Below are 22,589 nucleotides of genomic sequence, written 5' to 3' on the forward strand. Positions count from 1 at the left end.
CTGGTCAGGTCAGGTCAGCCGTGCGTTGTATTTGGGTGACTCAGTTAACCATATTTTACATTGCTTATCATTTTGTATAACTATAACTCAAAATGCTGACTTCCATAGGGTATGGCGGGACGCTTCTCCCGTTCCTGCATTCCATTCTCCTGTCCCATGGGACCTGGCGCCAGCCTATGGTCTGACCATTTTTAATTGAGCGTTTGGGCGTCGTCATTTCCGGGAATTCCCCGGCCTACGACTCTGTCACACACCTCATGTCAGGTGCTTCCTACCTTAAAATTAAATGGTGTTGTACTATATATAAATTGCGATGCTCTAAAAAAGGAGAGTTCGTATGATATATGTTTTTTTTTTAATGATACTTGCATTGTTTTTTGCAAACACCACAATACTTGGCAACGTTTCCTCCAAGCGTTGTCACTTTTCTATGGATGACCGAGTGAGGTCACACGGTCAGACTGACCGTGTTAATCCACAGGTCAGTTCCTCTTGCGCCGCCAGGTAGGATGGAAGCTACCTCTCCCGCTCGTTCTCGTCATCTCCACAGCCGAGAAAAAGAGTTTATTTACTCTGTAAATAAGTATTTTTTGGAAGAAAAGGCTAATAGGGGGCATTACTTGACCCCTCAAGAGCTATTGCCCGAACAGCGAAAGCCACCAACGTGAGCGAGGCAACAGTTAAAAGAATTTGTTCATCTGCCAATGAAGCTCACATGACACAGAGGTCACCAGTACATCCTGTATTCTCTTCACTAACAAAGAACCGCCCTGCAGTCATAATCAACGTTGATGACTTTGACAAATGTGTGGGATTTTATGCAAGGAAGGGGATCCTAACACTACACAAAGTAAACGAAGAATTGAAGGAAAATATTTCCTTCAAAGGATGCACTGAATCTCTGCGTAAGATTCTCAAAGAGACTGGTTTCAGATCTGGAAAAAAAAGTTGTAATTAAGAAATAAAAATATAACATTATAGTTTAAGTGCAATATCATATCCAAAAGGAAACTTATCACATTTGAACGAAGTTCACAATGGAAAGAGAGAGAGAGAGAGAGAGAGAGAGAGAGAGAGAGAGAGAGAGAGAGAGAGAGAGAGAGAGAGAGAGAGAGAGAGAGAATAGCTTGACTGACTGACAGGCAGGAGAGTTTTTTCTCAAATTCTAATGATTCATAGGTAAGTATAGATTTCTGATAGATATAAATTTGCATGAAATGTAGATTGTTTATGCAGAGAGAGAGAGAGAGAGAGAGAGAGAGAGAGAGAGAGAGATCGTGATTGAACTAGGAAAGAGTGCTGTAGCCAGTACTGATGATGATGATGACGATGATAAGATAATAATTCTCTGCACCGACTGATATCAAACGAATAGCTCTCTTAACGCAAGGGTTCACATTACACAAGGGTTAGGCTTTGAGGCTGCTGCTTACACACCTCATGTTCACTATCGTCTCCGCGTGCAGGTTTTTGCCGGTGACGTCCTGTAGCCATAGATTACTGTGTGCTCCTTCAGTGTGCTCCTTCTGGCTGGTGTCTGGCTGTGGTGGGCCGTTGAGGGCGTTGCTTCTCAGCCCTCAACACGCAACAGTATTTGGTGGCGGTTTCCAGTTGCGTTTGTCGCGGCTTTGTGTTTCTCTCGGTATGAACTCCAACACTTCGTCATTTTTTGGAGTAATGAAAGACTGCTCAAGGCAATGATGAATTTATTATTGGCTTATTTTGTTGTTAATGACATTTGTCAACAGCAAGGATGATACCCTGCACAGTGAACGAGAGAGAGAGAGAGAGAGACCCTGCACAGTGAACGAGAGAGAGAGAGAGAGAGAGAGAGAGAGAGAGAGAGAGAGAGAGAGAGAGAGAGAGAGAGAGAGAGAGAGAGAGAGAAAGAGAGAGACCGTACCTGATTGTGTATTTAGATTACAGGATATAATGAAATACATTACAGAGTTACGTGACTATGAACCACGCAGAGCCCGGTCCAGGGACGCAAGGTGTGCACGCCTCGTGGCCGTGTGAGGGAGGAAGCAAGCAGCGCAGTGACTTGGGCTGTGAGGGGTCAGCCACTCCGGCGGTTTGCGGGAGAAAGAGGGACTCAGGCTGAGAGTAGCGTCAGGGAGGGAGCCTGGAGAGGTGTTGGTGGTCTGGAACCGCGTCCTGTACAGTGTTGTGTGCACGCCTCCCACCCTCCCACCGTGCTGGCCACAGCCAACCGTCGAGCGGGTCAGTGTGTGGAAGGCCGGATCATCATGGACGTTCCCTTCAGGGAGTATTGCCTGCCCTTCCAGCTATACCAGTTGATGCCATCGGCGAAGGAGGTGTAGTTTCCCATATACTGGAAGCCGTTCAGGTTAGATTTTGTGCAAGCGTCATACCAATAACCTCCCCGGCGTCTGAAAGGAACGGAAAAATCACAGAAGATTTGGAACGAATATTGTACACATGCACACTCATTCCTTTGTCATGTAGTGCCTGATGATACACATTCTCTAATCTTCTTTCAAACACTGTCTAAGTAAAATATTCACATTGCATTTGCTACAAATAATTAGGAATGGAATGCGCCATGATTGAAGGAAGACAGACTGACCGCTCCGCTCAACACTGTCTGCTTCCTCCCACTCACTATGTGTTTGTGAAATGTTTCTCTCGGGATTGGGTCAGATCAATTTCTAAAACTTGTAACATTTCATTAGCCTTTCACTTTACTCTGTTTTGTTTTATTCAGAAAACGTGCATGAAAACTGAACAAAGTTTGATGGTGGCTGGAGAAGACTGCAGATGTCCAATATTTCATTTATTCAGATAAAAGGAACACAACATTAATATTTCTGAAGGATGTTTCAAAATTATTCTGTTACCGAATAAAATAAATAAATAAATAAATGGCCGAAATGTAAGAATAGCAGCGTACCCGCAAAGCAAAGCCCCGATGTTTGATGTAAGGACATGGAGGGGGTCTTCAAAAATGGCAGATTGTCACGTATGGTAACTCACATGCCTCGTTTCCCAAGACACCTACACCACCACCTCGACGCCCCGGTCAGCTGTCAGCAGGACCCACCGACCCATGGCTGACTCAACCATGAGGGAGTTTGGGCAGTGGGTGACACACCACCCGTGGGTGGACCGAGGTGCTGGATGTGGAGGACGTCCACTCAAAATGGCACAATTACGTCGCCACCACCACAGAAACCGTCCACCGCTACTTCCCAGCCAAGAGCTTCACAGTGCACGCGTCTGATGCCCCCTGGATGACGCCCCGCATTAAAAGACTCATACGTCAGCGGACCTGGGCGTTCCACTCCTGCCCGGTCCTATACAAGAAACTAAGAAGCAGAGTGATCAGGGAGATTAAAGCTGCCAAGGCAAGCTATTACCAGGACAAGATACACCACCTCAAGCTGGCCAACAACAGACAGTGGTACGCTAAGATCAAAGCTTTGTGTGGCCTACAAAAGCACACTTCATCTCTTTCTTGGACCTCACACCTTCCTGCTAATCTCGCGGCTCAGGAGATTAACGATCACTTTGGCGCTATCTGTCAGACCCTTCCTCCTCTCCACACCACTCCACTTCCTGCCTATCTTCCCGCTCCCTCCTCTCCCCCCACTGTCCAGGTGATGGATGTTTTTAAGAGAATACTTAAAACCAAGATCCACCACACCCACTGACCTTCCTATGAAAATTTAGGAGTTTGCTGCAGAGCTAGCAATACCGCTATGCTCCATAATAAACGCCTCTCTCTCCCAACACTCTTGCCCCGCGGACTGGAAGACATCTTATGTCACCCCCATCCCCAAAGCTTCCAGTCCACTGTCACTCAATGACCTTGAATGACATGAAATTTTGTGTATGATTGGACCTACACCAAAATTTGTAATACCGTGAATATCAAACAGTTTGGAAATATTAAAGCCACCTCCACTTCCCATTGCCTGACGAGCTTCCTTGAATTCATCCACAGCCACCTGGACAAGCGAAACACCTCTCTAGCTGTTGCTTTTGTGGACTTAAAAAAAAGCCTTTGGTCTTGTTGATCACACTGTTGTCATCAGCATGGCAATAAGTCTGGGTCTCTCTCTCCTAACCTCCTAGCGTGGCTAGCCGACTTCCTCACAGGGAGGCGTCAGGCCGTTCGCTATCAAGGCTCTGTCTTTAATTTCCAACAGCTGACATATGGGGTCCCCCAGGGGATCAAGATGGGTCCACTATGCTTGCTCTTCCTGAATAACGACGCCCTCACTGCCATCTCCCACTCCACAGAGCAGCTAGAAGGCGAGAAGGTTTGACCAGTCGCGTGTCGTACATCAGACCCCAACACGTGAGTTCGCTGTTATATTACATATAAGAGGAATGAATATAATGTAATCGTTATTGCTGGATATGTCGGGCTACCTGCTAGTGTTTTATTTAGCATTGTTTAGCGTCGTGTTGACGTTGCGTGTGGCACCTGGCTGGCTGTTTCACCGAAGCCGAACGACGAGGAATGTTGAGGCAGATGTAACATTGCGTGGTAGATCAGTATTCTGCAAACAGCACGATGTTTGTCATTCACCGTGTGTTGCTGTGTAAGTACATGTAGACTGTCATGACTAACTGATGTGTGTCCCTGCGAGTTTTGACCGGATAAAATAAATATTCGTGTCAACGTCACGGGTCTGCTGTCAACCCTCATAACAATATTTACATACAAAATATAAAAAAAACAAGCACAATAATCAGGTTACCAGCAAAAGTTGGAGAGGCGATCACCCAAGAATTTGTACAAACGCTGCTTAATAATAGATTTTCAAGAGAATCTCTTTCTGCAACACTGATAAGAAATTCAACCAAGGCACAAGGATTTTGTGTCTATGACTTCTAGTGCCGAGAGAAGGACCAAAGGAAAATGCGTACATAAGTGAAACTAGGGAGAGGCCACGAAAAATCTTTCAGAATTTGGTAAGATCAGGCGTTAACAATATCTCTTTGAAACTAAACGAAGACTAATGAATCTCTATTTTGTGTTGTGTTGTGTTGTGTGACAGCACTTGTCTTTTTGTTGTGTGGTGTCAATGTTTAGTTGTGTAGGATGACAACACTTACGTCGTGGCACAGTTTTCACCCGCACCGTCGTTGTCATTATCATGGGTACTGAATGAGAAGCCGTTGTGGTAGGCGAGGCTGTCCCCTGCGTCACCGCTGAAACTGTTAACACAACACAACTCAAGACACACACACACACACACACACACACACACACACACACACACACGAAAAAAAAGAGAATTAAAATATTATCTATCTCTGCCTATTCTGTATAATCATCTTAATCTGTCAATTCATCTATATCTATCTATCTATCCATCTGTTTATTTATCTATTTATCCATCTATAGGACGAAGAAAAGAAATAGTAGGTCCATTTAAGGCACCTAATGGAAAACTAGTTTGTTTTGGGGAAGTGATGAGGAAAATTCCTCACCCAGGAAAACGTGCAGGAAATGCCGAAGAGTGAACAGATTTTTAGAGCAGAAGAGAATGAAAAATATATAGATATTTCCGTAACTAAGGAGACAGTGGAACAGCCTGAAAAAAAAAAAAAAATGTCACCAGAACCAGACCAAATATATCTCAAAATACTTAGGAAAAGCAAAGAGGTTATTAGTGAACCGTTAGTTGCTGTGTTTAGGAAATCATTAGACTCAGGAGAGGTGCCGGTAATGTGGAGGCAGGCGAATATGGTACCTATCCTTTAAGGAAAGATAAAATGTTAATGTCTGATTATACACCTGTCAGTCAGCTTAACTTCAGTTGCAGGAAAATTAATGTAATCAGTAATCGCGAGGAACATTAGGGAGCATTTTAGATAAGAATAATTTGTTAAAACAGTCACAGCATGGCTTCAGGAAGGAGAAGTCTTACAAACTTGTTGAATTTTTATAGTAAAGTTTGCGAGGCGGCAGGTGATACGTATATGACATCCTATACCTCGACTTTAGTAAAGCGTTTGACAAGGTACTCCTGAGAAGGATTAAGGCGCACGGGGTAAATGGGAAGGTATTAGGCTGGATAAGGTCGTGGCTAGTTGACAGGCGACAGAGTTGTAACAAACGACTCTATTCCGAGTGGGGTCAAGTGATTAGTGGGGTGCCGCAGGAATCAGTTTTAGGGGCATTGTTATTTTCATTATATCTTAATGACCTGGACATCGCCATTACTAGAGGCAGTGGTTCTCAAACTATGGGTCGCGAGATCAATTTTGATGGGTCGCAGGGACACAGGAACATTATTATCCTTTCAGTGTTTCAGTGTATTTCAGTTACTTAATTGAATTATTCTTTTTTAACCACAAATTACTTTTGTTATGTATGTTCATCTTCCCCCCACCTCCCTCCTCCTGGGCCCCACGTAATGGTGTCTCTGACAGGAATGACTCCTGTATCAAACGCGTATGTTGGACTGGCAGTGGGTCCATGCAGCCTCGTGCGCGGTGTCTATTTTTCACAGACCGCAGGCGAGGGAGGTTGTGCCGTTTGCAGTAATTTGTGTGATTAGTGTGTGTGTGTGTGTGTGTGTGTGTATATATATATATATAATTATATAATATCTTGCTTCATATACTACTTACTATATTTACTAACTAATAATAATAATAATAATCTTTCGTTCTTATTGGTTTATTCTACAACTTCATCACATATGAACCAATCATGGGTCGCGAAGTAATGAAATGTTCCAAATAGGGTCACTCATGAAAAAGTTTGAGAACCACTGACTTGAGGTGTTAGTAATCTTACGGATGACACGAAGATAGGTAAATAAATTAGGTAAGATTTGATGCCATCGCCTTCCAGGCAGACTTGGATAAGATGAAAGAATGGACAAGCAGATCGCAAATGCAGTTTGATATTAACAAATGCAAAGTACTTAGCGTACGTAGAAGAAACCCACATAATAGGCATGCAATAAAAAAGGAAGCTTTGGTAAATTCAGAAGACGAAAAATATATAGAACTTATAGTTTGCTCTCTTCTCTGTCTATGAAAAGAATGCACAGAGGCCAGAAATAAAGCAAATCAGGTATTACGATTAATTTCCAGCGGTGTTAAAAGTAGCAATCGCGAAGTAATATTGTTGGGTCCGAAACATAATGATACGTTGGTGGGTTTATTCGGGGTTCAATTGAGTTACTCAGATGTTCGGGGTTTTGGGGTTTCACACTGTGTATTTTTAATCTGTGTCGAAGCCAATGAAATAAATAGCAGGTGTGGTACACTTTAGTTCTGCTCCAGCTGTCTTAGGACTCACACGTTTTATTCCCTGTCCTACTCGCCTAATACACATTGCTAGCAAGGATGGCTCAGAGTTTAACAGGTTATGGGCCCAGGAACAGACTGTATTTTGACGGTGATGAGCGCAAGTACGAGTTATGGGAAGTGAAGTTTTTGGGCTACATGCGGCTCCAGAAATTGCATAATGTGATTGATCCTCCTGCATCAAGTACGACTGCTGCAGACGTTACCAAAAATGCCGAGGCATTTGCGGAGTTGATTCAGTTCCTGGATGACCGTAGTCTATCCCTTGTGATGCGTGATGCGAAGGACGATGGACGTGAGGCACTGAGGATTTTACGGGAACAGTACTTATCGAAAGGTAAACCCAAGGTCATATCACTGTACACGGAGCTCACAACGTTGCTTAAGGGAGAAAACGAGAGTGTTACAGACTATGTGATTCGAGCCGAGACGGCGGCAACTGCACTTAAAACGTCTGGTGAAACTATTAGTGACAGCTTGTTGGTGGCAATGGTGCTTAAGGGTTTACCTACGGAATTCAAGCCATTTATGACTGTAATTACACAGAGAAAAGGCATTGACATTTGCTGAGTTCAAGGTGTCTCTCAGAAGTTTCGAGGAGACAGAAGTCGTGCGGCGACAAAAGTGACAGTGACAGAGTGATGAGGATAGAGTCTCGTAAATTCAGTGGTACGTGTTTCAAGTGCGGTCTTCAGGGTCACAAATCGGTCGACTGCCGTGTCTCTAGACCGAACCAGACTTTAAGAAGATGGTGTGAGAACTGCAGGAATAACTCCCACGATACGAAGTTTTGTTGGAAGAGTTCGGGGGGTAACAGTGGTAAAGACTCTGCCAGGAACGTAAAAGATTATAGTGATGATTATGACAGTCAGAGCCACAGTTTTGTGTTTAAAGTGGGGCTTCGGAGATCAGAGACTGAATCATGTGTTGTGGTTAACAAGTTAATGGTGGACTGTGGTGCAACTACTCATATAATCAATGATGACTCCAAATTTGTGTGTTTTGACAAGCAATTTGATCCTGAGAGACATTTTATTGAACTAGCTGATGGTAGTAGAACAAATAATCTGGTTAAAAAGAAGGGTGATGCCTGTGTTACCCTTGTAGACTCTTGTGGTAATGTTCATACAACAATTCTGGAAAATGCTCTCTATGTACCTTCCTTCAAGCAAGATATTTTCTCGGTTCAAGCTGCCACTGAGAAGGGTGCATCAATCGAGTTTAAACCAAATTCTGCAGAATTAACATCTACAAACGGTACAAAGTTTGACATAGTTAAGCATGGTAGACTGTATTTCTTAAACAATACTGTGTTCAAATAGGGCGTCCTATACATTGAGACAGTGGCATGAAATTCTCGGTCATTGTAATGTGAGTGATATTTTGAAACTTGAAGGTGTAGTGAACGGGATGAAAATTAGTGACAAAAAGGACTTTGATTGTGGCATTTGTGTTAAAGGGAAAATGACTCAGTTTAGAAACAGACAAGCTGATGAGCGTTCAAAAGCTAAACTAGATATGGTACACTGTGACCTAGCTGGTCCCATTGATCCTGTTGCCAAGGACGGTTTTAAGTATGCACTCAGTTTTGTTGATTACTCCGGTCTTATCATGATATACTTCCTCAAATATAAGTGTGACACCTTACAGGCAACTAAGCATTTCATAGCAGACATTTCTCCCTATGGCTCAGTGAAATGTCTCAGAAGTGATGAAGGTACGGAATTTACTTCTAATGCATTCGGAGATTTACTCGTGGAAAATAAAATCAAGCATGAAATGTCTTCTCCCTACTCACCTCACCAAAATGGTACCGCTGAAAGAGGCTGGCGTACTCTTTTTGAAATGGCCAGATGTTTACTAATAGAGTCTGGTCTGCCAAAGTTTCTGTGGACGTATGCCGTTATGGCCTCTGCTTACATTAGAAACAGATGTTATAACCTTAGGATTAAGAAGACTCCATTCGAGGCTTTTGCAGGTAAAAAGCCAAATATTAGTAATATGCACATTTTTGGTTCTGTATGTTATGCCTATGTACAACAGAAGAAAAAACTTGATGCCAGAAGTGAGGATGGAATTTTTGTAGGCTATGATAAGTCTAGTCCAGCATACCTTGTATATTTTCCAAAGACTGGTACAGTAAGGAAAGTGGATGTGTCAAATTTACCAGGCCTAGCGTAGATGTAAGTTCAGATGTAGCATGGGGTAGTGAATGTGACTGGACTACAACACGTAGTACTGACACTGAAGCTAGCCCAGAAGTTGGTAACCAAACAGAGGACAGTGTGTGTTTAAGGCGGTCAGAAAGAGTAAAACGTAAACCCATATATTTTGGTGACTGTATTGTTGGTGATGAAATGGATGAGGCTTTGGATAGTATTGTGAATTGTACTGTTGACTATTGCTATAAACTAGCCAGTGTACCTTATACATATCAAGATGCTATTGCATCTCCTGATTCTGATAAATGGCGAGAAGCTATGGAATTGGAAATGAAAGCTCTAAAGGATAATGAGACTTTTGAGCTTACTACTTTGCCTGAAGGTAGAAAAGCTGTGGGAAGTAGGTGGGTATATGACCTGAAGTTTAACCCTAACAATGAGACAAGGTACAAGGCTCGTTTTGTTGCTAAGGGTTACTCTCAGGAGGCAGGTATAGATTATCACGAAACATTTTCCCCAACTACTAGGATCACATCTGTAAGAACTTTAATGCAGTTGGCTGTACAACATGACCTGGTTGTTCATCAAATGGATGTAAAAACTGCCTACTTAAATGCACCTATTGATTGTGAAATTTATGTTGAACAACCCAAGGGTTTCTGTGTGGAGGGTAATGGTGGCGAGAAGTTGGTGTACAAATTAAAGAAATCCTTGTATGGTCTCAAACAAAGTGGTAGAAATTGGAGTTCACTGTTGCACTCATATTTGGTTGACCTAAGTTTAACTCAGTCATTTGCTGACCCATGTCTTTATACCAGAATTACTGATGATGAGGTAACCAATGTATTAGTTTGGGTTGATGACATAATAATTGCGGCCAGCAGTGATGCAAAATTGAAGAACATGAAGGAAAGTCTGGGTGATAAATTTAGGATGAAAGATCTAGGCAAAATTTCCTGGTATCTAGGTATACAGTTTGTGTGTGATGATAATGTAATTAAAATGAATCAAACTAAATATGTGGAAAAGATCCTTGAGAAATTTGGTATGCAACATTGTAAACCTGCCTATACTCCTTGTAACATGGATGTGAACAAAGTATGTATTAGTTCTAGTGAATCAAAACTGGCTGATATCAATATGTATAGAGTTGGAAGTCTGATCTATGTAATGACATGTACTAGACCTGATTTGTGCTTTATTGTAACTAAATTGTCTCAGAATATGACTAATCCAACTACTTCTCATCTCACTATGGCCAAGCATGTATTAAGATATTTGAAAGGTACCATTGATCAATGTTTGACTTTTAAAAAGTCAGATGAGTCACTGAATTTGATTGGGTATTGTGATGCTGACTGGGCTAATGCACAAGATCGCAGAAGTATTACCGGGTATAGCTTCCAACTTTCCAGTGGGGGTCCATTAATCTCTTGGAAGACTAGAAAACAGAGAACAGTTGCTCTGTCTACTTGTGAAGCTGAGTATATGGCCTTGTCTGCCGCTACTCAAGAGGCAAAGTTTTTATTGCAATTACTGGAAGATATGACAGGAAGTACTTCGATAAACAGCTGTACTATATACACTGTGATAACCAAGGTGCCATAAAATTAGTTGAAAACCCTGTCCAGCATCAGAGATCAAAGCACATAGATATTAGATACCATTTTATTAGGATAGAGGTTCAGAGAGGTGTAGTGCAACTTAACTATGTACCATCTGATCAAAATATTGCTGATATGTTCACTAAACCTGTATACCTAAAGTAAAGCTTTGTGATTTCAGTAAAGTTATTATGGGTGTGTAGATAGTTAAAACAGGAGTGTGTATTGATTTAATGTGTGTTGTATTGTATATACCCATCATTAGTTTCAGTGGGGGTGTTGGGTCCGAAACATAATGATACGTTGGTGGGTTTATTCGGGGTTCAATTGAGTTACTCAGATGTTCGGGGTTTTGGGGTTTCACACTGTGTATTTTTAATCTGTGTCGAAGCCAATGAAATAAATAGCAGGTGTGGTACACTTTAGTTCTGCTCCAGCTGTCTTAGGACTCGCACGTTTTATTCCCTGTCCTACTCGCCTAATACACATTGCTAGCAAGGATGGCTCAGAGTTTAACAAATATTAAAATTATATTGGCGCTGGTCAGACCTCATTAAAATTATATTGGCGCTGGTCAGACCTCATCTGCTGTGTATATTATATAGTTCAGTTCTGGTCCCATTATTACAGGAAGGATATATAGGTCTCTTAGAATCAGTACAAAAATGAATGAATAAGTGGATACAGGGGATGAGAATTTCTCACAAAAGGAGACTTAAACTTTTAAATTTTCATTCAATAGACAAGAGTAGGCTAACAGGATCCGGCAGAGGTTTGTAAGGGGTATAGGGGACATAACGACGACGTAAATAAAATTCCCTACATCAGTAATTAGTATATTATACAAGGTGTAGCGCGAGTTTCTGCAAATACTAAAAGAAGTGAAAGAACGTGTAATTCTAAGTAGAAAAAGTTCTTTACACATATGCATTTTAAGGCTTTGTTTACCCGTCAGAGGAGTTGAAAATGTATGTGTGTACTCTGCGTGTAGCTGAGGTGACGGACAGACGGTTGCATTTTCACAGCTTCGGAGGTGCCACTAAGGAACAGAACACAAGAAATGAGGGAAGCTGCAAGAAACGACCAGGCTTACACATGGCAGTCCCTGTATGAAATATACCTATTTCCACCTATCATCCCCATCCATAAACCTGTCTAATCTTCTCTTAAAGCTCCCTAATGTCCTAGCACTAACAACATGATTACTGAGTCCGTTCCACTCATCTACCACTCTACTTGAGAACCAATTTCTTCCTATCTCCTTCCTAAACCTAATTTTTTTCAAGCTTGAACCCGTTATTTCTTGTTCTATCCAGGTTGCTGATCCTAAGAATTTTCCTTACATCCCCCTTGTTATAACCCTTATACCACTTAAAGATTTCTATCAGGTCCCCCTCTTAATTAACTTACGTCTCTCTAAAGAATGTAAATATGTAAATTTAACAGCTTCAATCTCGCCTCGTAAGGAATACTCCTCATCCCCTGTATCCTTTTAGTCATTCTCCTCTGTACTGATTCTAATAGATCTATATCTTTCCTGTAATGTGGGGACCAGAACTGCACAGCGTTGTCTGACCAGCGCCAAGTATAACTTCAACATTACTTCGGGCTTTCTACTTTTAACACTCCTAAAAATTAATCCTAGTACCCTATTTTCCCTGTTTCTGGCCTCTATGCATTGTTTTCCTAGACGGAGTTCAGAGCTAACTATAACTCCTAAATCTTTCTCGTACCCTGTACCTACCAGAGTTTCGTTGTTTAATGTGTACCTACTGTGTGGGTTTCCTCTACCTATGCTAAGTACTTTACATTTCTTGATATATTAAACTGCATTTGCCATCTGTCCGTCCATTCCTTCATCCTATTTAAATCTGCCTGCAAGGCGATGGCATCCGATTCTGACCTAATTAATCTACCTATCTTTGTGTCATCCGCATTTACTAACCACTACTAATTTCACTATCTAAGTCATTGATATATATTAAAAACAACAATGGCCCTAATACTGATCCCTGTGGCACCCCACTAATTACATGACCCCACTCAGATTTCGAGCCGTTTATTACAACTTTTTGTCGCCTGTTGCTTAGCCATGACCTTATCCAGCCTAACACCTTCCCATCTATCCCATGTACCCTAACCTTTCTCTGGAGCCTTTGATGGGGTACCTTGTCAAATGCTTTACTAAAGTCCAGATATAAGATGTCATAACTATCACCATTATCTACTGCCTCGTACACTTTACTGTAAAAACTTAACAAGTTTGTCAGGCAAGACTTCCCCTTCGTGAAGTCATGCTGTGACTGAGTTATCAGGTTATGTTTGTCTAAATGTTCCCTAATGTTTCTCGCTATTATTGACTCAAATAATTTACCCACAACTGAAGTTAAGCTGACAGGTCTATAATTAGACGCTAAAGTTTTATCTCCTTTCTTAAAGATGGGTACTACATTAGCCTGCCTCAACATTACTGGTACCTCACCCGACTCAAGTGATTTCTTAAAGACGGAATCTAACGGCTCACTAATAACCTCTTTGCATTCCTTAAGTACTCTGGAATATATTTCATCAGGTCCTGGTGTCTTGAACGTTTTAGCTTATCTAGCTCCTGTTCCACTATATCCCTAGTTATGGAAATATCTGTCAGCTTCTCATTCTCATCTGCTCTAAACATCTGTTCACTATTTGGCATATCCTGCATGTTTTCCTGGTTGAAGACAGTTAAAAAATACTCATTCAGAATTTTGCTAATCTTCTCCCCAGAACTAACCAGCTTCCCATCTGCTGACTTTAATGGACCTATAGTATCCTTATTCTTCTTCTTGTATACCTGATAAAATCCCTTGGGGTCCGTCTTCGCCTGACAGGCTATCCTTTATTCATAATTGCCCTTAGCTTTCCTCGTTAACTGACTGTTCTAATTCAATCTCATATATATTTCTCTTCTGCCCTATATAATATCTTAAGCTAGCAGTCATCCATTTAGGGTCATTCTTCTGTGATCTCACTCCTCTATACGGGATGTATGCAACTTATCTACGAAATATTTATACAACTCGCTTGCTCAAATTACGAATGGTTTTATCTTATTTTTTTGCAGGATGTGGAATATTACAGTATCTTACAAGAAGACAAATGTTGTTAAAAGCATATAATTTATCGATAAGCATTACATGACAATGTTATTGCGGTGATTAAAAGTGCTTCTGTAAAATGCTACGTGGCATCATCACTCAGCTGTTTTGAAGGTCTCTCGGACTCGCTCCCCCCTCCTCCCGCTCTTTGATGATGCCACTTAGCATTTTACAGGAGTACTTTTAATCACTGCAGTAATGTTGTCGTGTATGCTTATCGGTAAATTACATGATTTTTAATACCGATTGTCTTGTTACAAGATACTGTAATATTCCACAGTCTACAAAAAATATCATAAAACCATTCGTAATTTGAGCAAGTGGCACCTCCAAGGCTGCGGCAGTTCATCAATCTGTCCGTCACCTCATAGCTACAGGCATAGTACACCCATGCATTTTCAACTAGTCTGACGGGTAAACAAAGCCTTAAAATACATGTGTATAGAACATTTTCTACTTGAAATTACACATTCTTTCACCTCTTTCAGTATTTGCAGAAACGCATGCTACACCATATATATATATATATATATATATATATATATATATATATATATATATATATATATATATATATATATATATATATATATATATAATTTTGTTTTCTTTTTTTATGTAGGAAGGATACTGGCCAAGGGCAACAAAAATCTAATAAAAAAAATGCCCACTGAAATGCCAGTCCCATAAAAGGGTCAAAGCAGTGGTAAAAAATTGGTGGATAAGTGTCTTGAAACCTCCCTCTTGAAGGAATTCAAGTCATAGGAAGGTGGAAATACAGAAGAGGGCAGGGAGTTCCAGAGTTTACCAGAGAAAGGGATGAATGATTCAGAATACTGGTTAACTCTTGCGTTAGAGAGGTAGACAGAATAGGGGTGAGAGAAAGAAGAAAGTCTTGTGCAGCGAGGCCGCGGAAGGAGGGGAGGCATGCAGTTAGCAAGATCAGAAGAGCAGTTGGCATGAAAATAGCGGTAGAAGACAGCTAGATATGCAGCATTGCGACGGTGAGAGAGGGGCTGAAGACAGTCAGTTAGAGGAGAGGAGTTGATGAGACGAAAAGCTTTTGATTCCACCCTGTCTAGAAGAGCAGTATGAGTGGAACCCCCCAGACATGTGAAGCATACTCCATACATGGACGGATAAGGCTCTTGTACAGAGTTAGCAGCTGGGGGGGTGAGAAAAACTGGCGGAGACGTCTCAGAACACCTAACTTCATAGAAGCTGTTTTAGCTAGAGATGAGATGTGAAGTTTCCAGTTCAGATTATAAGTAAAGGACAGACCGAGGATGTTCAGTGTAGAAGAGGGGAACAGTTGAGTGTCATTGAAGAAGAGGGGATAGTTGTCTGGAAGATTGTGTCGAGTTGATAGATGGAGGAATTGAGTTTTTGAGGCATTGAACAATACCAAGTTTGCAGTGCCCCAATCAGAAATTTTAGAAAGATCAAAAGTCAGGCGTTCTGTGGCTTCCCTGTGTGATATGTTTACCTCCTGAAGGGTTGGACGTCTATGAAAAGACGTGGAAAAGTGCAGGGTGGTATCATCAGCATAGGAGTGGATAGGACAAGAAGTTTGGTTTAGAAGATCATTAAGGAATAATAAGAAGAGAGTGGGTGACAGGACAGAACCCTGAGGAACAGCACTTAATAGATTTAGGAGAAGAACAGTGACCGTCTACCACAGCAGCAATAGAACGGTCAGAAAGGAAACTTGAGATTAAGTTACAGAGAGAAGGATAGAAACCGTAGGAGGGTAGTTTTGAAATCAAAGCTTTGTGCCAGACTCTATCAAAGGCTTTTGATATGTCCAAGGCAACAGCAAAAGTTTCACCAAAGTCTCTAAAAGAGGATGACCAAGACTCAGTAAGGAAAGCCAGAAGATCACCAGTAGAGCGGCCTTGACGGAACCCATACTGGCGATCAGATAGAAGGTTGTGAAGTGATAGATGTTTAAGAATCTTCCTGTTGAGGATAGATTCAAAAACTTTAGATAAGCAGGAAATTAAAGCAATAGGACGGTAGTTTGAGGGATTAGAGCGGTCACCCTTTTTAGGAACATGTTGAATGTAGGCAAACTTCCAGCAAGAAGGAAAGGTAGATGTTGACAGACAGAGCTGAAAGAGTTTGACTAGGCAAGGTGCAAGCACGGAGGCACAGTTTCGGAGAACAATAGGAGGGACCCCATCAGGTCCATAAGCCTTCCGAGGGTTTAGACCAGCGAGGGCATGGAAAACATCATTGCGAAGAATTTTAATACGTGGCATGAAGTAGTCAGAGGGCGGAGGAGAGGGAGGAACAAGCCCAGAATCGTCCAAGGTAGAGTTTTTAGCAAAGGTTTGAGCGAAGAGTTCAGCTTTAGAAATAGATGTGATAGCAGTGGTGCCATCTGGTTGAAGTAGAGGAGGGAAAGAAGAAGAAGCAAAGTTATTGGAGATATTTTTGGCTAGATGCCAGAAATCACGAGGGGAGTTAGATCTTGAAAGGTTTTGACATTTTCTGTTAATGAAGGAGTTTTTGGCTAGTTGGAGAACAGACGTGGCATGGTTCCGGGCAGAAATATAAAGTGCATGAGATTCTGGTGATGGAAGGCTTAAGTACCTTTTGTGGGCCACCTCTCTATCATGTATAGCACGAGAACAAGCTGTGTTAAACCAAGGAGCTCTGTTAAACCAAGGAGCTGTGTTAAACCAATAATATATATATATATATATATATATATATATATATATATATATATATATATATATATATATATATATATATATATATATATATGTATAATATATAATATGAGAGAGAGAGAGAGAGAGAGAGAGAGAGAGAGAGAGAGAGAGAGAGAGAGAGAGAGAGAGAGAGAGAGAGAAGGCCCTCACCTTCCAACACTGAGGCGGAAATTTGTCTCTGATGTGCCCACGTGGAAGTATCCATACTTAGCCCACCGATGTCCTCCCTCGTAATCGTCCAGGTCAATTCGTAGCTCCTGCACAGTGGTGGAGGTCAGGTGGTGCAAAACCTCGAGGCCCAACCAGAATTCACCCTCTATGTCACCAAAACCCAACTGATACTCGATCCAAGCTCGGTAGAAATCTTGGCGGGGTAATTCACTGGAGCGCCGCTGGAAGACAGTCCATCCCCCGCCGTCGACAGTGTGGTTACAAAACACAAGCACGCTTTGGTGGGGTCGCGCAAGGTAAGGGTATACCTGGCGGAGGCCGCTCCCGCTGTCCCCGGAGTCCAGTAAGTCTTTACAGTTACGTGGCGCAGACCCCCATTTGTTCACAGAAGCACTAACCTCCTGCACCACTTCCCTCGCCTCCTGTAAATCAAAGGGCAAAGAAAGTGATGCGGTTTGTGTCAGACGTGGCAGCGCAGCTCGTCCTGCATTGCCACTAATAAAGACCTAACACTTATTTGACCTGCATTAGGAGAACCCCGAAAATTAATGTTACACATGTGGTCAGGTCTGCTGTGATTTAAACCAAATTATTTAAATCAATTTATATCCGAGTAAAAAAAATCATGTTAAATCAAAATTACATTACTCTATTTAAAATTATTTAAGTGTTATATCGAGGAAAATATCTAATAAGTTATATAAATGGAAGTACCTTAAGACTTACTGTAAATATAATTATGATTTTCGAGGTACTAGGTAACTACCCTTAGAGGGAACTAACAATTAATTCTGGGTAATGACTGCTAGTGTGTTTAGTGGGGAACTGCCATGGTGGAATTAATTTGGTGTATTTGATATGGAAATTGGAAACTTTGATGTGTACTTGGTGCACCTGACGGTTTTGGCTGGCAGAAGCAGATCGGGACTGGCGGTGGTGGTGGTGCAGGTTGTGCTCCCCGCACCGAGGACAGGACTTACTCTAAGGCGTTGTATGTTCAGTTTGCTCAAGTGTAGGGTCTGGCTGGAGCTTTCTATCCAGAGTTATTTAGCATTTTGTGTACTTGTAACTGGATTAGGTATATTGGTGGTAAATTGCTTTACTTCAGTTTTGCCTGTGAAGTCTGCTGGCAGTTAGTAATGTCGGGTTTAGGCGTGACTGCGTGAATCGCGAGTAGCGGTGATGGTGTTTTGCGTTTTCCACAAATTAGGTTAAGGATATTAGATGTGTTTTCTTAGGTAAAAAATACTAGATGTAAGTGTTCTCTATACATTTAATTATACAAAAACTCATGTTTCTTGTATTCTTTCTGAGTCTTACTGAAATAAGGAGGGTTGGAGTGTAAGCTAAACCTAGGGAAAGATTTTGTCTGGTTTCATGTCTGTGCGCCATACACAGTCCACCCTCGCCTCCTACCATGCTGCAGGAGTGATAGCGTAATAATATATATATATATATATATATATATATATATATATATATATATATATATATATATATATATATATATATAATTTTTTTTTTATGTAGAAGGAAGGGACACTGGCCAAGGGCAACAAAAATCCAATAAAAAAAAGCTCACTGAGATGCCAGTCCCAGAAGAGGGTCCAAAGCGGTAGTCAAAAATTGAAGGATAAGTGTCTTCAAACCTCCCTCTTCCAGGAATTCAAGTCATAGGAAGGTGGAAATACAGAAGCAGGCAGGGAGTTCCAGAGTTTACCAGAGAAAGGGATGAATGATTGAGAATACTGGTTAACTCTTGCATTACAGAGGTGGACAGAATAGATGTGAGAGAAAGAAGAAAGTCTTGTGCAGCGAGGCCATGGAAGGAGGGGAGGCATGCCGTTAGCAATATCAGAAGAGAAGTTAGCATGAAAATAGCAGTAGAAGACAGCTAGAAGACAACATAGCGGCAATGAGAGAGAGGCTGAAGACAGTCAGTTAGAGGAGAGGAACTGATGAGACGAAAAGCTTTTCATTCCACCCTATCTAGAAGAGCGGTATGAGTGGAACCCCCCCCCTCCAGACATGTGAAGCATACTCATACATGGACGGATAAGGCCCTTGTACAGACTTAGTGGGGGTGAGAAAAACTGGTGGAGACGTCTCAACAAGAAGGAAAGGTAGATGTTGACAAAGTTGAAAGAGTTTGACTAGACAAGGTGCAAGCACAGAGGCGCAGTTTTGGAGAACCATAGGAGGGACCCCATCACATCTACAAACCTTCCGACGGTTTAAGGTAGCGAGGGCAAGGAAAACATCATTGCGAAGAATTTTAATAGGTACCATGAAGTAGTCCGAGGGTGGAGAGGGAGGAACAAGCCCTGGCAGAATCTTCCAAGGTAGAGTTTTCAGCAAAGGTTTGAGCGAAGAGTTCAGCTTTCGGGATAGATGTGATAGTAGTGATGCCATTTGGTTGAAATATAGGAGGGAAAGAAGAAGCAGAGTTATTGGAAGTGTTTTTGGCTAGATGCCAGAAGTCACGAGGGGTGTTAGATCTTGAAAGATTTTGACACTTTCTATTAATGAAGGAGTTTTTAGCTATTTGGATAAAAGACTTGGCATGGTTCCGGCCAGAAGTATAAATTGCATGAGATTCTGCTGATGAAAGGCTCAAGTACCTTTTGTGGGCCACCTCTCCATCATGTATAGTACGAGAACACGCTGTGTTAAACCAAGGTTTCGATATTTTAGGCAGAGAAAAAGAGTGAGGAATGTACGCCTCCATGCCAGACACTACCACTTCTGTTATGCGCTCGGCACAAAGAGACAGGTCTCTGACATGGTAGTAGTATTCATTCCAAGGAAAATCAGCAAAATACCTCCTCAGGTTCCCTAACTAGTAGAGGCAAAACGCCAGAGGCACCTCCACTTAGGGGGATGCCCAATGGGGAACAAAGGGTAACAGCAAAAGCAGAAGGATTAGAGGTTAGGAAAAGGTCAAGAATGTTGGACGTATCTCTAAGACGATCAGGAATACGAGTAGGGTGTTGCACCATTTGCTCTAAGTCGTGGAGTTTAGCAAAAATGAAGGTTAGTTCACCAAGATGATCAGTGAAGGGAGAGGAAAGCCAAAGCTGATTGTGAACATTAAAGTCTCCAAGAATGGAGATCTCTGCAAAAGGGAAGAAAGTCAGAATGTGCTCCACTTTGGGAATTAAGTAGTCAAAGAATTTCTTGTAGTCAGAGGAGTTAATGAGAGGTATGTAGCACAGATTAATTTAGTTTGAGTGACTCTGTAGTCGTAGCCTGATGGTGGAAAACTAGAAGATTGAATAGTGTGGGCACGAGAGCAGGTTAAGTCGCTGCTCACATAAACACAACATCCAGCTTTGGATCGAAAATAACGACAGGGAAAGTAAGAGGGAACAGAGAATGGGTTACTACCAGTTGCTTCAGACACCTGTGTTTCAGTGAGAAAAAGATGAGGTTTAGTAGAGGAGAGGTGGTGTTCTACAGATATAAAATTGGATCTAAGACTGCGAATGTTGCAGAAGTTAACGAAGAAAAAGCTAAGGGGTCAAGAGACTTAGGGTCGATACCAGAAGAGCAGTCCGACCTGGGGACATCTGTGCTCCCCTCCCCAGTTGGGGACTCCGAAGCTGGTGTAGGAGTCGCCATGATAGTTTTAAATTTTGAGTGAAATGTGTGTGTGTGTGTGTGTGTGTGTGTGTGTGTGTGTGTGTGTGTGTGTGTGTGTGTAATTAGGTGCTTGTATTTTGTATGAAGAGAGAGGTCTTTCGAGGGCAGGTTGAGTCTGCCCCCCTTGTATTGTGAGACAGAGAAACGTTCAGTGAGGTCACAGCAGGATTTAATGATAAGCTCACAGCACCCCCTCATCCAGTGATTTAGACCTCACTGGGAGTATTTATTGTTTCGGGAGATGCCTACTGCCTCCTCATATTATATTATATTACATTATATATATATATATATATATATATATATATATATATATATATATATATATATATATATATATATATATATATATATATATATATATATATATATATATATATATATATATATATATATATATATATATATATATATATATATATATATATATATATATATATTAATTTAAATAGCAAAAACTATTTAAATAAAATAGATGAATTACTTTTCTATATATATTTTTGAGAAAAATCCTGATTTTTTTCAAATTCTGCATGAGGTAGAACCCTCTCCGAGAAATCCGGCCATTGGCGGGAGTGGCTCTGAAGTGTTGCTGGGAAGAAGGTTCAGATCACTCCACGTAAGGAAACGTAACTAGGGAAGTATATGACCAGCAAGTTATGTGATTCAACTTTAATGTTTCTGTATTTGGTTCCCGTTAATGAACACACACAATCAGGTGTGCTCAAACAACAATTGGTACAAGCACACCTTGATAAATTGGAAAGATTTTGTCTATAAATGATACCTTCCCCTTAGAGAGCAGTCTGGCCCAGGCTTAGACAGAGACTGGCCTGACCCTTACCTCCATGAGGGACGCGTAGCGGCTGTCCTCTTGTCCACTACTACAGAAGTCCAGGGCGGCGGCCACGCAAGCATCACTGTAGCCAGTTACCGCTAGTAGGCTGGACAGAAGGGAGCGATCGTCCTTGAGGCCTGAACAGCTATTCTCCTCAGCTGTGGGAGGCGTGGCGCTTGCCTGGGCCACGGCCACGCCCATGGCGAGGAACACAAGGAACTGCATCGCAAATAATTGCTGGCCAGAGCACCTAACCAAGGCGACCGTGGCCGGGTGCTGCTCAGAGCAAAGTGGTTTGTGTCTTGAGCCCTGGGTGCTTCGCGGGCCTCAACACGCCACTTCAAGCCTCGGTGGGTGTGGCGAGGAAAGAATAGAAACTGTGGTGCTCATGCATGTCATCACTCCTCTAGTATGGTGAAGTGTTGTGTTAATATTAGATGAAGCGGCACTTGGGTAAGGGCGCCAGTGTGCCTCTTATCGCGCTGGCACCGGATGTAGCAAGATCCTCGCAGCTTTGTGTACTGTTAATGTTTTCTTCCTGTGGAGTGGTGGGAGCTGTGCCCTCCGTGCAGAAGTAGTGCATGGTGCTGCCACACCACGCACTAACCTGACTATTTGGTAACTCTTAGTAGTGTCTTCAAGGAATCCGAAGCTATTGTAAGACGAAACATAACAGGACCGTTTTGTGAAACGGTTCGGCGTCTTGTTTCCACTACTCTTATCAGGCTTCGGTCAAGTGATTCTCAGCCAGGGGTAAACAAACTCCTTGGGGGTAAAAAAATTACATGGCTGGGGCTAAATAATTGATGTACCTGATAATTGAACAATAATTCAATTACATTTCATTTTGTAAAATGATTGAAAGATGGAAAGAGAGAGAGAGAGAGAGAGAGAGAGAGAGAGAGAGAGAGAGAGAGAGAGAGAGAGAGAGAGAGAGAGAATGCTAAGAATTTGTGTGTGTGTGTGTGTGTGTGTGTCGGAGAAATCCATCAAGCCGAGGCTGTTAATGATGGAGGAAA

At 41.8% G+C, this 22,589-nt stretch overlaps 1 protein-coding gene and 1 long non-coding RNA gene across 3 annotated transcripts; both read right to left on the minus strand.

The window, feature by feature from the left end:
* Window positions 1–1,689: 1,689 nt before the first annotated feature.
* On the minus strand, window positions 1,690–22,135 carry LOC135092175 (microfibril-associated glycoprotein 4-like). 2 transcript variants are annotated; one of them, XM_063990457.1, is made up of 4 exons: window positions 21,577–22,126; window positions 17,070–17,512; window positions 5,089–5,190; window positions 1,690–2,393 (listed from the first exon to the last, which is right to left on the minus strand). In XM_063990457.1, the coding sequence occupies exons 1-4, from the start codon at window positions 21,793–21,795 to the stop codon at window positions 2,225–2,227; spliced, it is 933 nt and encodes a 310-aa protein (XP_063846527.1). In that variant the 5' UTR covers window positions 21,796–22,126; the 3' UTR covers window positions 1,690–2,224. The 2 variants fall into 2 exon arrangements, with proteins under 2 accessions (XP_063846527.1, XP_063846528.1); XM_063990458.1 differs by lacking the exon at window positions 5,089–5,190 and having other exon boundaries at window positions 21,577–22,135.
* Window positions 7,924–14,656, minus strand: LOC135092177 (uncharacterized). The gene is made up of 2 exons (XR_010262786.1): window positions 11,646–14,656; window positions 7,924–11,614 (listed from the first exon to the last, which is right to left on the minus strand). It is a non-coding gene; the product is annotated as an uncharacterized LOC135092177 (long non-coding RNA).
* Window positions 22,136–22,589: the final 454 nt, after the last annotated feature.

The sequence above is a fragment of the Scylla paramamosain genome, chromosome 39 (assembly GCF_035594125.1).
Source record: "Scylla paramamosain isolate STU-SP2022 chromosome 39, ASM3559412v1, whole genome shotgun sequence".
Taxonomy (NCBI): Eukaryota; Metazoa; Arthropoda; class Malacostraca; order Decapoda; family Portunidae; genus Scylla; species Scylla paramamosain.